Source organism: Neodiprion fabricii, chromosome 2 (assembly GCF_021155785.1).
Source record: "Neodiprion fabricii isolate iyNeoFabr1 chromosome 2, iyNeoFabr1.1, whole genome shotgun sequence".
In the NCBI taxonomy this organism is placed as follows: Eukaryota; Metazoa; Arthropoda; class Insecta; order Hymenoptera; family Diprionidae; genus Neodiprion; species Neodiprion fabricii.
Genome location: NC_060240.1, coordinates 8337826 through 8357293, shown reverse-complemented (window position 1 = coordinate 8357293; position 19468 = coordinate 8337826). Strand labels below are relative to the sequence as shown.

Sequence of the window (19468 nt, the reverse complement as noted above, 5' to 3'; positions counted from 1 at the left end):
TACTCGTATGAATACACAGACAGGCATTGGTATAAACGCATATATACTTTCTCATTGCGAAATGCTGACAGTGAGATTATAGACGCGGCACTGCAACTTTGACGGCGGACAAAAGGTAGTGTAGGTGCATTTTTACCCGCTTTGTGATCAACGCCATGATTAACAAGTCGAAACGTAAGTACCTCAGCGAATCGTAATTAGTGTTTACGAAAGATGAACTATTTGAAAAGTGTATACGATATTTTTCATCGATCAAGAAATAGCCGAGACATGTGGAAAAGAATAAAATTCAAATTTGACACACCAAATTTCATCCTCGGTTAAACGCGTCGTTATTGTTTGAACGCGTTAGACAATTTAATTAGACGCAGTTGCTCGTTAATATCATTGAAATTAAGTGAGAGGGAAAAATATCGTAATACGGTGTACAGTGTGAAATCAGCTCAACGTAAACAAGTTGTTAGCTCCTCCTTTGCACCGGTGTAACTTTTATATTGCAAGATACAATGAGGCTTTATTCGAAACGCAAATGCGGCTCGTCTGCAGATGTTAACGAGGTGCAAACAACTCGCGATAATAGAAACGGGCACGAAACGATCATGCTTATCGGCCATCGTTTTGCTCCACATTATAAACTACGGCTCGTCAATGATTCTCGTTGTATACGTCGGTGTTAACGCGACTAAAATTTCGCGTGCAAATTAATGAACGAAAAATGATCGAAACTTTCTTGAATTGGTAAACAAAAAACAAAAAATTATATTTTATCATATGAAACCCAAGATGGATACGAGGAGGAAAAACCGCTTCTCGTTTTGTCGCTGGATTCGGAAAACCTGAGACTTTATCAACCCGAATGTGAAACGGCAGTGACGAAAGGAGCTGCAAATTATCTGGGCCGATGGCCTGGCCACGTATTCGCAGCATTCGTTTCTGGATTTATGGTTATAGCGACTTTTGTACTCTTCGGAATTGTCACGGTGACGTTCACAATTCCTTCGAGCGAAAAATGCCGGTAAGAACGAAATGTGGAAGTAGAAAATTGAGGAAAAAAAGAAGTCTGCGATTACGGTAATCGATATCTGTGAAACAAGTCGAAAATCAACGTATTGAATACTGCCTTTAAAATTGAAGCAGAAATTTTGCATGGTAAAAAATGTATTGTCGAAATCCCAACCTTTTGAAAATTGATATTTTTTTTTTTTTTTCACCGCTTATTCAGAATATCCGGAAACAACGAAGCCGACGAAGTGCCGAACGTTTATTTCATAAAACACGAAAATCGCACGTGGAATACAAGGGAATTATGTTACATCGAGAACACCGCCAGAATCCACGAAAATCTCAGTGTAAGTCGTGAATAAATTATTTTCTCCAAGTATAATAAACTTACAAACAATCATTTTCACATCGTTGAAAATACTGAAGCTAATCGTGACGGATCATACACGCAGGTTTACCTGATCAACTTATTGTCCGGGAAAGAGATCGAGAAGAATCTAACCGAACCGTTGAATCAACTTCGTCAAATGATGGACGGAAGAAACTCTCACGCGATTCCAACATCCTTGGATAACCTTTTAAGCCAGTACATGACCGAACCTCGTGTGACGAAAGGAGCGTCATCGGATAAAAATATGAGGAAAAAATTGACGAGTTCGTTGGCTAACGTAAAAAACATCGAAGTGCCAATCGGACGATTATTCAACGGGTAATTTCTTTGAAACAATAAAATGGAAGGACGATCTTCGGTCCATTTTTGACCGATTTTATAATTTTCTTCATACGGAGCAGATCAAGATTGGCAAATGTCTGTAATCATCTCAGTAAAGAAATGCTTGAAATGGCAGCGAGAGCGTACGTGCTGTGGAATTTTCCCGGTGTGGCATTAGACCCGGAGTTTAGTCCGAACTTGGAATCGTTGAAAGAATACCTGTGCAGGTGAGTGAAAATTTTCGTATGAATCAAAATGGTCACGAATTCGATAACCGGTTTCCACTAACGATGTGAAAAATCGTAAATCCGAAAGGGATGATGGCGGTTTGAATGCCTGCGCCGCAAAGGACAGCGTCGCTGCAATCGAGCCAAACGGAGATGTTCAGGCTGCTTCCGTTCCCTGTCAGGCCTTCATCGGTTACCTGATCCGGCAAATAGCGGCAAAAGGCTCCCCGGATCAACGAAGAGTGATGCAAAAGGCGATAAACAATTTCTGCCCCAAGTGAGAATCGACGACGATATTAACCCTTTAGACTAAAAAATTTCCACGTCGTAGGCTTATCACATTTTATTTACAACTTCAAGTGATCTTTGTATAACTTTGTATAACCCCAGAAGTCCTAGAGTGACAAGTTTCGGACAGAATCGTCGAATTTTCATAGTTTTTTCGATTACATCTTGGATTTGGAAATGATTGAATTCCGACTTCGGATTCGTGATTAGCAAGCCTAAGTATTGAGTTGGAAAATGTTTGACTGAAAGGGTTAACCTGCAATAATTTTCAATTTCATTCGATTCATCTTTTTTTCGATTAATAGATTAATCTACGGTTTTTTAATCTAAAAATCGATTAATCGATTAATCGACAGTTTCGATTCATTGGAATAACGATTAATGGAAAAGGTTGACTAATCGATTAATCGAAGCTACCGATTCGTCGATTAATCGCGCAGCCCTAGTACGTACAGCAAAATTTCAATGTAGGAATGCATTTGAATCGTGAGTTTACAGATCCTCGCGGTGTTCGGGAGTGAAGATATTGGATCCCTTAGACTCACTGACTGGAGGATCATCATCGATGGAAAATTTAAACTGCCCTACGATACTTTCGACGAATAACGATGCAGCGAATAAGACTTTAAGAAAAATGCTTGCAGCAACATCGAGCGGTTCACGAGTATTTAGAAGTGCGTAAGTTTTTCTAAAAATTATCAGAACGCGAAGAATAATTCTATATTACATAATAATGTATCCACATTGTGTAAAATTCGTTAGATGATATTCATTTTAAACGTGTACAAAAAAAAAAAAAAAAAAAAAACAAAGAAAAAAAAAGAAATGTGTCACAAAGTATAAGTATATTATATACAAATGTAATAATTAATAGAAGACAACAATTTTTACGCTGCGTAATTTTTTAAAACAATTTATAGACTGTGTACGATGAAATTTCACCGTTAGTATTTTCATTTGAAAGTACGGTGCTCGTAAAGCTGCAGAACTCCCGACCATACCCAAAATTCACCGACTGAAATATAATTTATCAATTTAATAAAGATCGATCGTTTTTATGCAATTAAGTATTCTCCGTCGCTCCATTCTCTCTCTCTCTCTCTCTCTCTCTCTCTCTCTTTCTTTTTCTTTCCGAATGTAACGTACGGATTATGACGAGTGTTCCAGCGGTATACAATATCGCGGTAGCCATCTTCAAACTTGCAAAAAACAGCCAAATCGCAACGATCGCGTCACCGACGTCGCAGACCAGATCAGCCATGCACAAAACCACAGAAGGAAGACTCCAGGATGCTTTTTTCTAAACCCACGATAGTTTTGATTGTTCAATTTTCAGGCAAATAAATTTTTAACATCAACGTAGATATGAGAAATCCTTGTGGGACGTAAAAAATCGTTACCATTGATAGAAAATTGAGGAAAAGGGTAAAAACCACGTTTAAAAAATCTCCAACAATGTCATTTACATCAATGATGGCGAAGACGGTTGAAACGATATTCTTCCTGTGTATAATTAAAATGAATCCGAGCAAATTCGAATAACACAATATCGATAATTTAAGGAATGTTTAAGAAATGAGTAATCCCAATTGGTCACACCTCAATAGAATCGCATAACTGTCACACTGAATGAAATTGACCCCAGCTCCAAAAAAGTGATATTCTGCTTCAACAATGAGTTGTAAAATTTTAAAAAAAAATATCTAGGTATTGTTTAAGGGTGGCAGTAAAAGCTTTCTCAGTTTTGCTAGCCAAAATTGATTGTTTAAACATCGTAAGACATCGGCAAAGTTACGATAAAACGGGAAAAAAATATTTTACAAATTTTTTTTTTTCCTCTTTGTTACAGATATGATTTTGACCATAAAACTATAAAAATCTATTCCTGAACTCTACGAGGAGTTTGAAAAATGTTTGGTATGAAATTCACCCAGATTAACCAATTAGTGTTCAAACTCTGACCTAAACAATAACATTGCCGGGGATTTTTCAAACAGTTGTTCCTCTGTTCCTAATATTTCATTCGTTCTTGAATATGGAACAACAAGTTGCTCAAACCTGGATTACTCACAGAAACAAGGGAGTAAAGGAGCATTACAGCTGATATCGCCGAAAGTATCGAATAGGGTGGAGAATATCCTAGACTCAGGGTAACTACGGTTCGATTAGGAGGCACAGAGCCGTGGACTGTTTTCCCATTTTCCATGAGGCTGTATTCCGATCGCCCGTAACGCGCTCCGTTGTAACTCAACACCAAAATGGAAGTGGCGAGCAAAACTGCTTGAAGATTCCAGCAAAGTTCGTCGTGGTTTTTTGCGAATCGGAAGTGGGGGGCTTTTGAGCATGACTTAAAGACGTCGCCCGAATAGTTTGCTCTGGATTTCGAGCCGGACGATTTCTCCTGCAGAATATTTCGACGTGTGGTTTTTACGAAACGTTAAATTTAAAACTCCGAATATAATTCGAGAATTTTTTCTGATTCTGAGATGAATTTTTATTAAAATTAATTCTACAAACGACTTACTGGAATCGGAGCGCAACCTTCAAGCGTCTGTTTAACGTTTTCATAGTGCTTTTCAGGTCTGTAACTTGCATTGAGGCTCTTTTTCATGTCAAAAATAAACTAATTGTGTTTATCGTGTATAAAACGATATACTTGAGAGAAAAAGCAAGTGAAATATAAAATTGATGTTGAAAAGGTTAAAAGAAAAAGAAAAAAAAACTTGTTACATTTTGTACTTGGCGTACTTTTCTCTTACAGATCTGACGTTACGGTAAAACAAATTGTGACGAGGAGGATAACTCGGAGGGCCATGAACGAAAACCTCCTTTTCCATTGTTCGCTTATTTTCCCCCAGCCTGTTATTTTCGTAACTAATTTTACGAAGTATTTGTCACGATCCATGCAGTCGAAAAAATTATCAAGTGTATCATCGCGTAAATTCCTAGCCTGCAAATTAATGTCCATTGAAAGAGACAGCGGTATAATAAGAGACATTACAGAGAGAGAGAGAGGGTAGGAAATAGACTCCCGTTGAGGAAAAAAAGAAGAATAAAAAAAAAAATGGGCAGAGGATCGAGGAAATGCAGTCTCTGTGGAATAAGCTCGTTATTTGATAAGAATAAGAAATCAGTGAGTAGTGATAAAAGCTGCTGGAGTAGGTATTATCGGCTGTCAATAATAATCTGTCAAAACATACGCGAGAGCGAGAAAAGCAGAGAGGAAAAAACCGCTTCAAAATATCCCCGAATACGAATTAGATAATTACTCGGCTCTGTGATGTTTGTTTGATAAACGCAACGAGAGACGGCGGAAAGAAAGGAAATAATGGGAATCCGTAATCGGCGAAAATGCAACGCAGCTGTCTCAGGATTTGTATAAAATATAACATTGCCAATCACGTGTTTTGGATAGAAATTTTTTTACTTCGCACACTTGACCCCCACCTAAAAAAATTTGCGAATCCGTTTCAAGAGTCGCTGAATTTATGTACTAATGGCGCGTATATTTTTTTTTTGCCTTCCGTTGTAAATAACTATTATTCCAGCGCCTGGCAAAAATCGCCTGCAACGTTTGCGACAACTATTTCCTTGGTACTTCGGCCTACGTCATACTTTTGGGCCTGATTGGAACGGTGAGTTTTAAAATTGCCAACGCCACTGTAATTAACTCCGTTAAAATTAAAGAGAGAAGAAACAATTCTGATTTACATTCAGGTGATAACAGGTTTCGACATTATTCGCATTATGAACTCAAAACCTCCACTTAGATGCGCTAATCGACAAAGAGGCGGAGGCGACGTCGGTGAGCCAATCAGTTTCTAATAAATCTTGCAACGGTCTGCAATCTCATGGTGAAAATATATTTTCTATTAAAATTAATCTAGTTGCAAAAAATTTTAAATTCAAACTTTCAAACTTTCAGACCAATTTTTATCGTACTTTTTCAGACGCATAATATGTTAGTTGAAAAGAAACTAAGTCAAATCCGATTTCAGATTTCAAATTTTACAATCTTTTCAGCTTATTTTATCATTTCGGCACGTATAACTTCTCTACGAAACAGAATTACCAAAGTTTGTTGTGAAAGCCTGATTACTGATAAACCTTGGCTTGAATTAGAGTTTTCTAATGTCTTCTTGATATGTAATTGAAAATTCCCAATGCCCACATTGTTTGAGTAAACTTAATGAAATAACTGTCATCAGGTCATCATTCCTTAGTCGCAATCGATTAAAAAAGGTGATTTTCTTGATTAAATTCAAATTTAATACAATCCGCAGTTCCAACGGACGTCGAAAGAGACTTGAAGCTGATGACTTCGATCCTCGGAATAGAACACTACACTCTAATAATGCTTGGAGCGATAACGGTGGGTGGATTTTGATATCGCAACGACTTTTTCGTGAAACTCGCCACTCGACGCCGGCAGATAGGCAACCGATGTGCCATTTCGATCACGTTGCGCTACAAAACGTAGCTCCGGTTGCCTATCTGCTGGCGTTGAGTGGCGAGTTTCACCGAAAACGTCCGGTATAAGGGTGAAATAAAAAATGATAAAAGTTCGTTCTTCCGTTGCAGGAATATCCGATGCTTCACACGCCGTGGCTCCTGATGCAATTGTGCGTTATTCTGGTCGAGGTAATCGTTTTTTTCGTACGACTATTCCTCGACGGATTGCACGTAAAACGGGATGAAATTTTACTCGCTTTTCTCGCTGTACACAACTGGCTTCAAGTATTTTGCCTATTTCACAGACAAGCTCGTCACCCGACCTTTTGATTTTAAGTATGTATATTCGTAAAAAAAAAAAAAACACCCGAGTGAACTGCCCAAAAACAGATCGAATTTATGCTGTTAATGTGTTAACCGATACTGCAATGAGGCGTCTGTTATTTTATCACATTCATAAATATATCCAAGTCGCTGTTAAACTGTATGAAACTGTAAACCGTCCGTCAATTGTCCAATAATAAATTCTAACGACTTTCTGATTCTGTCAAAATCTGCCCCTAGCGAATATCTACTAAATTAGGGAACGATTGTGAAAATGAATCGTTCGAAACGACGGTTTCATTTGTCAATTTCTGTCGCAGGTCGCGTTTTCTTTTCTTCTTATAAAGACATAAATTACTTTCCGAATCAACAGATCATAATTTTTTTCGCCAATTTGGGTTAAAATCCAATTTCCCGTTCTGTTCGGCGGATTTTGTCCTTGAATAAAAGCGATAACCATGCCTCAGTAAACAAAAGCAAATACACAAAAGATTCGAAAGGTTTTCAAATTCCGTTTAAACGCGTGTGAAATCAACGTCTTACTCAGCTTATTTCATACCATTGATTTTCTTAATCCGAAACCTTGATCAGATCTTCTCGAAACGGTGAAAACAAACATTCTAGAATGATCCAATATCAAGGGATCCGTCTTAACGCTCCTGATTATTTTTTCAGTAAATAAGACAAGGTAATTCAACTTACCGCTTCAACGATGCGAGGGATGATTATTTCTTCCGAATGTCAGAGCGTTGCCGCTTTTTTCGGGCTCCGACTTATCGGTGAGCGGTGATCATCCTCTTGTTCACAAACACAATATTTTCCACTGAAGATACACAAACTCCGCACATAAAAGACAGACAGAAATCACTAGAAACATGCCACATTTTCACTACTTTCAACTTAATACATTTAAATTTTCCCGTTTATATTAATCTTACTTCGCTTAATCTTACTGCTGACCCGCACGGTCGGACGCCGACTAATCCGTCGTTACCGATCGAGTCTATCACACTCTTTTCATCTGGCGTTACCTGCCGCGATATTTGAGTACTACCGCCGTGAAGTCCGTCAGTTTAACCTGACCTAACCTAACCTTGACGCACGTTGGACGAATCACGACAAAGGGGAAATTCCTTTGATATTTAATTCGTGACAGCGATTCAGAGACATAAGTAGATGGGTCTCTTGTTCGAAATGTATACAGCAGCCATGAACGCTTTCCGATCGCCAACTGCGATGTAATCATTGCGTATGAATCGATCATCCGTCTGACTAGCTGCTTATTCGTTTGATTATTTAGATTACTGGAGAAAGTCTCGGTAGTTTTCGCTAACGTTGTCTATCCTTCGTCGTCAGTCACGTTGCTGATTTGTCGGTCGAGTGACGCGGCGAAGAGGGGAGCGAGTGAACTGTGCCGAATGTGCCGATACGACAAAAGACGATCTCCCGTAGACCACGGACCAAATAATACGAGAGCAGTGACAGTGGAAGCACCAAGGCAATGAGCGAATTCAGCGCCACCTTCGGGGAGTTGAGTCAACTCTTCTAAGCCAATGACATTTTAGAATACAGGAGAAGCCACCAATGGGTTCTTCGGCCTGCATTACGGCTGCATAAGCTTGATCCACCCGACAGAGCGCATCAAAGCGACGTAGATTAATTCTAAAGAAATCTTTATTCCAATTTTAAACAAATAAAAAGCTGATTTAAATGTTTTTTCGCAAGTCATGTTCAAATATCAAAATGTAAAATTCGACGTGCGCGCGAAATTACGGCTGCATAAATAATCAAGATGGCGAGAGAATTGTCGCGCATGCGCATTCAATGCATTTCGCAATCGTCCGTCGTGACCGACTCGTTGTCCCGTTCTAGAAGACGTCTGCCGGCAGAAGAGTCTCGCTAACGGTTGTTTTCCGACTTCTTAACGTATATCCTACCGCGATCCAAGACCGTTTTCTTTGCATTTGTGTCCCGACTAGCCTGTCGACGTTGCATCCCGTCCGCAGCCATATAAAGCCGTGTATCAAATCGGTATATCGGTGAAAAAAGGGCCGCAAAAGACGCCGGATAACCGTATCTTTTTTTTGGAGGGAACACGGGACTGCAGGGCGCATATTTTTCGGAAAATATCCCTTACGGTAAGAGTTTGAAAGAGATTTTTATTTCGTATTATTATTTTATCGCAGATAAACGCACGAGGGTCGATTAGCTGCAATCCCTCGTGCTGGAGCGTAAAGGCATTTTACAATAACAATGATGTATTATGGTAGATCGATTAATCTGTTAATCAATTAATTAACGAGAGTGAAAAACATTCCACTGAAAGATCGTAACCGCCGTTGAAAAACGTCTACTTTCGCTGTCGGACGAGACAGAGAGACAAATACGCATGTTTTCACGACACGGATTAATTAACCGTTACAACAAGATTGAATTTATTTTCAATAATTTTTCTTTCTTTTTTTTTTAGTATACAATTTTTCCCATCTTACACATTAGTGGACGAATTGTTTCTTGCTTTATCTGGTAACGGTCACTCGATATTTCATGGACGTGTGGACATTATAATTATGATGACGAATTTTTGTTTACTCGATTTGCAAAGCTAGTATATCTATATATTTTTTCACTTCGTGGCCAATCGAGGGCGAGATACAACGGAATGTTGAACAAGCCTGCCACTACACGTTCTTCTTGTCGTACTTGCGGAGACCGAGCGAAAAACTATTACGGTAATACGTTATCGTGTATTATTTTACTTTACAAACGCCGAACGACGTCTGGCTGTTATGTTTTTCAGCTCTTACACTTGGCCCGCCTCTACAATTTATACGTATGCTCATTCATGCCTTCCACTTCCGGTTTTTGATCGTTAACAACACGTGGTTCATAATTCTATACAATTTAATTACAGTCGATGGATATAATTTTTTCCGACCATTGGCAATGTAAACTGTAAGGATTTGAGCCTCCTTTCAATTTTCGCTTTAAAAGAACAACCGAAAAAGGACGGGATTAATGAACATTATTTTTATCTTCACTAATTTGTTATACCTAGAAGATTGTTTAAAAATCTTTTAAATACGCGGATAGTTATAAGCTTATAAAATGACTAAATACATAGATTTGCGTATAATGTGTATACTTTGAATTGACTTAGCATTTCAATGATCCCTTCGTGATTTCTTTTTCTTTCTTTTTTTTTTTTTCGCGCGAATATTTGAACTACATGCGATGATTATGTTACGCGATTTCGTTATTAATGCTTCAATTACAATCTATGGCTGTGCATGCGTATATAAAATTATGCGTCGATTCTACCTATATCGTTTCCTAATTTCTTGACTTTCTATAAATATAAACATTCGAGGTGGTTCGATCTGTACCATAATCTGAATATTTCCTCTGACACTCAATAATACAAACGCAAATCGTTAATACTGCACACAACAATCGATAAGAGGAGAAGTAAAGTTATAAAGGAACGTTTGTATCTTACTGTTAGGAACAAAACTTCGCCCTTACAGGTATAAAACTTTTCTCCTTCACTTCAAAATTTAGTGCCGAATTTTCCTTCATACATTTTTCTTCCGTCTATTTTCTGTTTTTGTCACCGCCAGAAACGGGAGTGTGCTCGGTAAGTGAGCAGCGTGTTTTGTTCATGCCCTGCTTACCTCGATACCTGAGGGTACCTTCGGAAGAGGTCAATAGTTCTCTTCATTTATCTCACACACCGGCATATAACTGGTACACGGTTTATGTGATGTACACTTGATATAAGCTTACAGAAATACAGACATTAACGAAACAATCCGGCATTGTATAATTTGTACAAGCTCGAAATATAATTCATTACGAAGTTTAATCACGAGATCGCCTGTTACGAAAACACATTTCAGGGAAATAAATGGAAAAGTTTAATTGACCAAGAGTTTAAATGTATACGTGAGAGGAAAGTTTAAGTCCCGTTTCGTCAGTATAATGAGAACTAAGTTTTCTCCTCCTTCTCTCATCCCTCTTTCATTGTTGCGAAAGTTTGTTCCCCCGTTGTATTATCATTATTGTTATACCATCTTATTTTATGTATCACACAGACCTAACTTCTGCTACCTTTGACAATCCGTGCGCAGGTTTATTACCATATTTTTGCCTTCTTTTTGTTAACCCGCCCTTCAACCGTATATTTATATTTACACGTGTAATTCTTGTGTGTGTTTGATAATTTCCGTCACCGAAATTCGAGAATGTTTCCTTCAATCGGTTCTTTTTCAATCAAAAATCAACGGTGAAAAGAAAATGCTATAGCATGTACTAAGCACGAATATGTATGTTATCATTAGCTGAGCATGAACGATGATTGCATATTGTCTTATATCAAAGAACTTGCGATTTAATGTTATTGTTAGTTTATATTCGACCTTTGAGGTATCAAAACCAGTCATTTTATCCCACACATGATCCATTCCTCTGTAAATTCAATTCCATGCACCCCGTTGTCCCGTCGATATCGCATGCCTGTATGTTTATTTGTAAAATGTGCGTATGTAATCTGTGTAATACGTGTCATCATAGCTTTAAAACATCGTAAAAATATAACTATTTGTATAGTTTGGCAATTAAGAATCTGCGTCACTGGTGTATGTATTTATATAGAGTAGTGCTGTGCGATTAATCGATTGATCGTTTTTTCGATTAACCAGTCGAGTTTTCCGATTAATCGATTCATTAACGATTTCGGTTAATCGTTTATCCGATTAATCGACGGATTCGATTAATCATTTCTTCGATTAATCGATTAATCGAATTTAGCTAATAATGATTCTGCAGGTCTATCGGCATACTTATGACTCGCAACTTATTCACCATTCTCGAACTATACTTGTCTCTGACCGAAATACAAAATCGAACATGGTATGTGAGTTGCTAGTCATGTACTTATTGACCTGCAGAGTTAGTACGAGGCAATTTCGATTAATCGGAAAAACGATTAGTCGATCAATCGTACAGCATTAATATAGAGAAAGATTGTTACAATGTTCAAGTTGGCGGGTCGGTAAGAATCATCATCAATCGATCATCATCGTCATCACAGCATTTCAATTGACTGACCGACCTTCGGTCTTCTTATCGGACAACTGATCCTCCTGCAATATCCTCTCGCGCATCCAGCAGCTACACCTGCATCTATACCGTTGCTCGATCTGTTTCAAACCTCAAAGGCCTCCCACTGCTACGCGATCAGAGCCGCTATCGGACTGAAACGCATTATTTTACTCAGCAGTATCCAGGCCACCGAGGCCAGGGCGCAAAGCGTCACTCCGCCCCAGCCGAAGTCGAGACTCCAGGAAGTCGTGAACCTTCGCGCCTTTAGCACATCCTTCGGCACCGGCCCTCCGACCACTCCATCCTCCGGCCCATCGAGGACTCGAGCTCCGCGGTCCTGGGCCCTCTTGAAGTGAATTATCGTTAACGTGAACAGCGCGAATGTTGCTGAAACAGTAATTGTTGACTTGTGGGTAACATTTTTTAACACGGTTTAAGGATGCATCAAACGTAGGGACAGTTCAAGCGCAGTCAAAGAGCTGTGAAGATGGAAATATGATGTAACGAAGGTTTCAAAGTGTAACTTGAATTAATTCAGTTGAAACAATGAAATTCCCTTGACATCGAACAAAATATCAAAAAATCATAAATTTCAGCTACAACAGCACAGTTATTGACGATTTTAAAGAGATCCGATTATCGAATTATTTCTACAATGAAACAAATTACATCGTTTGATCGATTTCGACGCGTTAGAGGTCAATTTGTTTGTAAATAAATTCTCAACAAATCTACAAAATTTCAGACAATCCTAAAGTTGCGAATTAAGAATTTTACCAAAATTGCACTGTCGCAATACCGTCACGAACTGTAACCGCATTATATTTTGTGTTCTCAGTCTTCTACTTTTTTCTGATAATTTTTATATACAAATTGTAGGAGTAAAAAAATATAATCACGTTCATATGATTCGTCATTTTAAATTTCATAATTCTAATCTATAAATGATGAATTTTGGTAACCCGATTTCTATAATAATAGATTAGTTTATGGTCGATTTTTTCTTCCGCCATATCAGACACACACAATTTTGAATTTAAACGTTTTCGTCTCAATAATCACAAGTTCGAAATGATTTCTGCCGAAACACCGTGAAGACGACATTGTGTAATAAAAAATAGGCCCAATAGTTATTTCCTCTTACAAGAAATACCAACCGTTAATCATGACGTGAACAAATTTTGACAACCATGCATCCATCTTCCAGAATCAATCATTGGATTTTTGTTTGATTTTTACGAGAGGCAAATATTATCACTCTGTCCTTCTCACAAATGAAATAAAACTCGCTATCCGACAAACACTCAATCACCGTCGCGTAGTCGAAATCGATTTCCAATTTCGTCCGCATATTCGTTCTTCTGGTTTTATTTACCTTTATTTCAATCACGTACCGCGACCAGTGTGTGTCCTTGACCGCGATTCGCACGCTTTTCATTTCGGCAATGAACTTGACGACGGCATCGACAGCCGTTCTCCTTGTTGCGTAACGTTCATGGCCGTCGATGACTTTCGTTAGTGTCTGACGTTACCAACCGCAGCAGCGCGGCTGCTTTCGAAGGATCCGATCGCCGGCCGTCGGCTCAGGAACACTTTCAATTTCGTTGAAAGGCAACTTTTACTCTCGGCGAATCCCTTCCGCGACGATTTCACTTCGCTTTCTGTTCAACGTCGGACGTTTTCACCCACCGTCAATATCCCGAATTGACCTCCAAACCCGACCCAATCTCGCCGCCGGACTATCTCGCGCTTTCGTATTACGTGAAATTCTGCAGGTAGAGTGAAAATCGAGGACTCGCCGCCTTACGACATTGTTATATCTCATTCGCTGTTAACAATCTGGGCCACGAGTCCCGGATTGAAATAAAAAAAGAAACTAACCATGTCTGTTTTACCGACAATTATCCCGAAATTACATAATTAGTTTTAGTATAGCCTCTCGGTCCTAGTTGAGCTATCCACATATATTATTTTCTATACAATTTCACTCCGTGATTCTTGTATCTCTCGTTGTAGCATATCCCAGATTTAGAAGAATAAAAAAAGAAAAGCCTGTCTATATCTCTTTTACCGACACTTGTCGTCCCGAAACTACATAATTAGTTTTAGAATAGCCTCTCATTTGCTTTCCGTTTTCTTCTTCGCGTATGGTATATAAAATGCGACAAGTAGAATCAAATACATCTCATTACAAAAAAAAAAAAAAAAAATTTAGTGTATAATCTCAACCCAGTTGATGAAAAAGCGTACCTGTAATTCCAGTAATCTTTCCTTTTTTATTCTGGTCCTCTTCCGAGGGGAAATGTATCGTTTTTAAAAGATCACTGATCGATCACGCTTAGAAAATCTTACCTGCCAAAAGATACATGACCCCAGCGACAAGGACCGCCGATATTTGGTGTCTGCAAAGTCCGAAGAAACCAACCGGCGCAGCACAGCTCAGAATTATCAGGCAAACCAGCGAGCAGGATATACTCAAATTTTGCATTCCTGTAAGAAAATGGCGTAAAGTATTGACAGAATAAGAAATCCAAAAGTAAAAACGTTTCTTGATTTATCACGGTACTTTTCATCATCTTTAATTTGCGATTACGTATAATTTTTCACTTCGCATCGACTGAAAAGAAGAAATTGTGGAGGAAACAGAATCCGTAGTAGCATAAATTCTTATTATCTACAAATTTTGTCGATTCAGTGCTTTTGGTAATTGACGTGTTAATTGTTGTTTTGCGTTTTTATATTTACGTCGCTTTTTTTTTTTCTCTCTCTTGTTTCCGGGTCAGAGATTTAATTTAATCAACGTTTTTTCATTACAAGAAATCGCTGCTGCTGCTGCTCTGCCAAGTTTGAGACGCGACGCGGTGCTGATTAAAGGATGAAAATAAATTCGTGACTCGAATCATCATCAAGATTTAATTAAAATCGCTGGTATTATTCTCGGCGACGCCGTTTCGTTTTAATTTCTCCTCTCTTTTCTTCTCTGCGTGTAATACATAAAAACATATATACTTATATATATATAATGATATGACAATATAATATATATATATCTACACACATAATTTATGACCAGACGTGTCTGGTTAAATTCTTTCGCAGTACAATCAAAATTACAATCCTTGAACATTTTGATGATGCGATTTAACCGCTACGTGAAATTGGCACTGCATACTTGGAAACGATAAATTTTTTTTTCAGTATTCTAAAATTGCGATTTGTAAGTAATATCAAACTTGCAGCTGTGTTCGCGCTCTTATATTATAAGCTTTCAATGTTATATCGTATGAATTACACCGAGTTTTTGCACGTTACACAAATACTATCCCCTCTCTCTTTCTCTCTACACGATTTTGCAAATTTTTTACCGCGCGATTATGCATTCCGACCACGTCTTCTACATATTGTCGTGATTTTACCATTCGTACGATATTCAATTCGCTCTGCAGCTGCTTCTCTGCACCCTCGCTTTATGCTAAATTTCATTATGCAAATTTTGCGGTCACCGATACTTCTGGGGATAGATAAAGGGGGAAACTTCAATTAAAATTTACATTCAATTTAATCAAACTGAACAAATCCCCCAGAGACCTCTCTCTCTCTCTTTCTCTCTCTCTCTCTCTCTTTCTTTCATCTACCCGTTGTAGATGTAGGTAGATATTTGGGCCGGGGATTTTCCGTACGAGACTGAATGAATGATTGAATGATCGAATATATTATTCGGTTCGCTGCTGTCGATGCTTCTCTATTATTCACACTGGGATTAAGTAAAGGGATTAGCGTGAAATTTAATCCGACTAATCGAATACATATCATATCCTTACAAGAATAAATTGGATCAGCGATATTGAAACGTTCAGAGACGGAATGTGATTCGACCAAATTATGGCGAAAAATTCGCGTTAATGCAACAAAAGGTTTATTACAATATTGTTGCAGGAATATTTTATCATATTAGAAAATTTATCGTCCGGTAAGCGTATACACAGGATATTTCCATAAGGTAAAATAATGTGAATTATATGAAAGATAAAAAAAAAAATTATCGTGCAAAGATCAATGGAAAGAGAATAACTTTTTTAGAATTTTTTTTTATCGTTCTACCTATTAATATTTATTATCGAGATCGGCATTATTTATTACGAAAGAGACTGAAGAAACATATTTTATACTTACGATTTTGCCAAGTGGCTCGAATCTCTTCGTGAGCTTCGTCGGGGGTCAGATAATTGATGCATTTCTCCTGAGGGAATCCAACTCGTCCAAGAAGTCGAATTTCTTCCTCTGCAAATCGTTCAAATCCACGATCATCATTACATCTTAATATCTATTAAATGAAAAATGGAAAATCGTGTTCGGAAACCACTAAATATTAATATCAAGAATTCAAAATAATAACAGGCGTCTTATTTCCTCTGCCGCCGAAATAAGACGCCTAAATAAGATAATTATATATATGTATACGTGGGTGTGTAAAACTACGTCACAGGTCGAATGAATCTGCTATAATTCACAAAATTCTCTCCCTCCGAAACTTAGCGAGCAAGGCGAGGAAACGCTGCTGCTAAAGCCGCATGAGCCGATTACGGTGTTAAGTACGATTCATGAATTTCCCGTCACGTATATTCTCATGCTTTTAGGTCAATCGCACACGATATCGCGGTGCGGTAATATTACATGTGTACAATGTATGTACGCACATACACACACGTGTATAACATATATATATATATATACACGCAAGAGTCTAATTCAATATCTCTGTTAACGATCCACCGTTGAGCAGCAGCAACAAATGTTCGCACCGGAACCATTCCTCTCCTACTCTAACAAATTTTATCCATCCAACTATTCGATTCGATATATTTTAACGCTGTCGGAATCTCGGCGTGGTGAAAAATAGGGTAAGCACTCAGTATATTTGAAAAAAAAAAAAAAAATAAAAAAAATGAGGGAATAAATCTCGAAAAGTTTAATTAAACAATTATCACAATTTTCGAATTTGTTTATTGACCCATTTTTTTAAATCCACCTATAATGATCTGCGAGTTACGAAACTTTCGCCAAGATTTCGTGTCGAGAGCTTCGCAGCGTGAAAATTTGAGACCCGAAAGAAAAAATAAGAAGAGACGAACGCGGTAAGGTTTCGACATTTTGAAAGCGTGATAATTTACGATTTCACGAAAAATAATCGTGTAGTTTCGTAGTTTTTTTAAGCGTTGATACCGCGTGATGGAAAAGTTGGCAGCGGTGTTTCTGCGTGCAGAAATCGAAGAGAAAAAGAAACGCTGAATCGGCCCAGGCAGATAAATCACGGTTTAGATTTCGAATTATTTATGGTGTTAGTATAACACAAAATCTGAATTTTTTTTCTTTTTTTTTTCCCCCGGATTGCTTTACTCCCGAGAATTGAATCTGCAGTTCCAATATTTCAATCCGTGTAATAAATAATATGTAATACATTGTGATAGAATCGTAAATGAAATGATGTGGCCCATATAGGCGTGCGGATATTGAACTTCGTTCCCTCTATATTTATATCTATGTATATTTATACGATGTATAAAGAGCGATATGCGAAAAAGCTCTCAGAAAAATCGACCGTGTCGAGCTCCCCCTTTTATACTATAATTATGATATTACTTAGTCGCGGTGTGTGATTCCGGGTTTACAGCAAAAGAAAAAAAAACAACAAAATGCTGTATATAATTTATTATAATTGTTCGAAAAAAGATTGTCGAGAATTTAATTGAGATCTCTTTAATTCTGTACGGTGCGTAATTGGTTTTTTTTTCCCCCTTACTATACAGATTCTAAAAATTCACGAAATTTTTGCAAATTTAAAAAAAAAAAAAAAAACAACACGCATCGTAAGAGAGGACTGAATAATTTTTGATTATAATTTGTACAAACTTTTAAGTTAACGGGGCGGTGCTAAAAATAAATATCAATACTACTACTACTACTACGAGATATTAATAATCTTGAAACATCGTCAAAATTCTTGTACAAAATTCACAATTTACCACGAGTTCTTGGTATTGAATATAATAAGGTAAAAAAATATATATCCAGATTAAATAATCGCGATAAATAGAATGACACTAAAGACGTAATAAGGGCTGGAATTAGAGACGACTGATGGCGGGAAATTGTGTATCTAATTCATCGACTAACCTGTCAACAAAAAAGGAAAGTTTGCGCCGAGTTCAGAGGTGACATTTACGCATCTATTTCTGTACATTTCGTTTGTACGAACGAGAAATCAATTATCACAATAATTCCTCACGCTTATAAACGCAGTTGGCCAATATAAATATATACACGTGTTTTGGTGATTGATTAACTCGACAACGTTCATCAAGTCCAAGGAAATGAGTAAAAGATCCGATATACGAAATTATTATTAATTAATGTAATTATGTAGCTGTTTGTACAGTTAATTGTACGCGATTTGTTGAATAATAAGGTAATTGAAGAGGGTGAAAAAGGGAGGAAAAAAAAAAAAAAACAGGGTGGAAGATCTATAAAAATTTAAACGATGAGCAAGTATACATAATAATGATAATAATTAGCCGGAAGATAAAGTCGCGGAAAAAAAAAATTAACTCCGCCTCGTTTTTCCCTCTCAGCAACTACAATTATCCCCTTTTTTTTACTCATCCTGCATCCAGATGTTACCAATTTTCACGTGGCTATGTAATTAAATACCTCGCTCCTCGGCCCGGAAACAAAGGGGATGGAAAAAGAATGTAAAGTAAAGTAAAAAAAAAAAAAAAACCCCGAAAGCAACGTACAACAATAACAATACCCCGTTTATTTTCCCTTGGGTACAATACCAAAACTACCGTGTGTTTGGCCTCGATCCACCACTCTATGTACACCCTATATACGGAGGTATTTTAATAATACTGCACGACCTTTAACGATGAGAGGGAATAACGTATTCGCGAATGAGGTATAAAAAAGGAATTATGATGAAAATCCACCAATCGCAATAATCAACCGATTCATGTCAAACTTGAACAAATATTTACCCTTACAGAAAAAATTAATAATAACTATGTTACAGCGATCGTCTTTAGATGTATAAAAGCGTTTTATCTTTTTTCATTCATCGCATAAAACATGTTAAAGTTTGTTGAAAGATAGATAGATTTTTTTTCCTTTGCCGTATGTCAAAAGAGAAGAACAATAAACATTTAATGATCATACTTATTTTGAATAATTATAAGCTTTAATCGCATGTATATTACAAATCTGATTTCAGATTTGTAATCACCAACCCCAAAAACTCCCGCACAGAGTTTTTTTCTTCGGATTTGACCGACTTTGAAATTTTTATCCGCCATCTTGAATTTTT

The 19468-nt window shown here is 37.5% G+C and overlaps 3 protein-coding genes and 2 long non-coding RNA genes across 7 annotated transcripts in view; 3 read left to right on the top strand and 2 right to left on the bottom strand.

The window, feature by feature from the left end:
- LOC124176328 overlaps window positions 1-8552 on the bottom strand; it is a 69636-nt gene extending 61084 nt beyond the window's left edge. For both annotated transcript variants that reach the window (XR_006869351.1, XR_006869352.1), the window contains exon 1: window positions 7708-8552. This is a non-coding gene — a long non-coding RNA (uncharacterized LOC124176328). The remainder of the gene's footprint in view (window positions 1-7707) is intronic.
- On the top strand, window positions 61-2975 carry LOC124176326. The gene is made up of 7 exons (XM_046557465.1): window positions 61-174; window positions 784-1015; window positions 1223-1349; window positions 1455-1711; window positions 1795-1941; window positions 2030-2218; window positions 2728-2975. The coding sequence occupies exons 1-7, from the start codon at window positions 156-158 to the stop codon at window positions 2909-2911; spliced, it is 1155 nt and encodes a 384-aa protein (XP_046413421.1). The 5' UTR covers window positions 61-155; the 3' UTR covers window positions 2912-2975.
- Window positions 5778-7191, top strand: LOC124176330. 2 transcript variants are annotated; one of them, XR_006869354.1, is made up of 3 exons: window positions 5778-5864; window positions 6513-6601; window positions 6811-7191. It is a non-coding gene; the product is annotated as an uncharacterized LOC124176330 (long non-coding RNA). The 2 variants fall into 2 exon arrangements; XR_006869353.1 differs by lacking the exon at window positions 5778-5864 and adding an exon at window positions 5959-6034.
- A 300-nt stretch (window positions 8553-8852) lies between the features above and the next one.
- Window positions 8853-19468, top strand: part of LOC124175307 (histone-binding protein N1/N2) — a 21345-nt gene continuing 10729 nt past the window's right edge. Inside the window, exon 1 of the mRNA XM_046555413.1 lies at window positions 8853-9143. The gene's annotated coding sequence lies outside the window, so the exon portion shown is untranslated. The remainder of the gene's footprint in view (window positions 9144-19468) is intronic.
- The window catches only part of LOC124175313, a 15016-nt gene continuing 7342 nt past the window's right edge, over window positions 11795-19468 (bottom strand). Inside the window, exons 3-5 of the mRNA XM_046555420.1 lie at window positions 16282-16389; window positions 14461-14598; window positions 11795-12495 (exon numbers count right to left, since the gene is read on the bottom strand). Coding sequence (XP_046411376.1) covers window positions 12236-12495; window positions 14461-14598; window positions 16282-16389 — 506 coding nt within the window. The 3' untranslated portion in view covers window positions 11795-12235. The remainder of the gene's footprint in view (window positions 12496-14460; window positions 14599-16281; window positions 16390-19468) is intronic.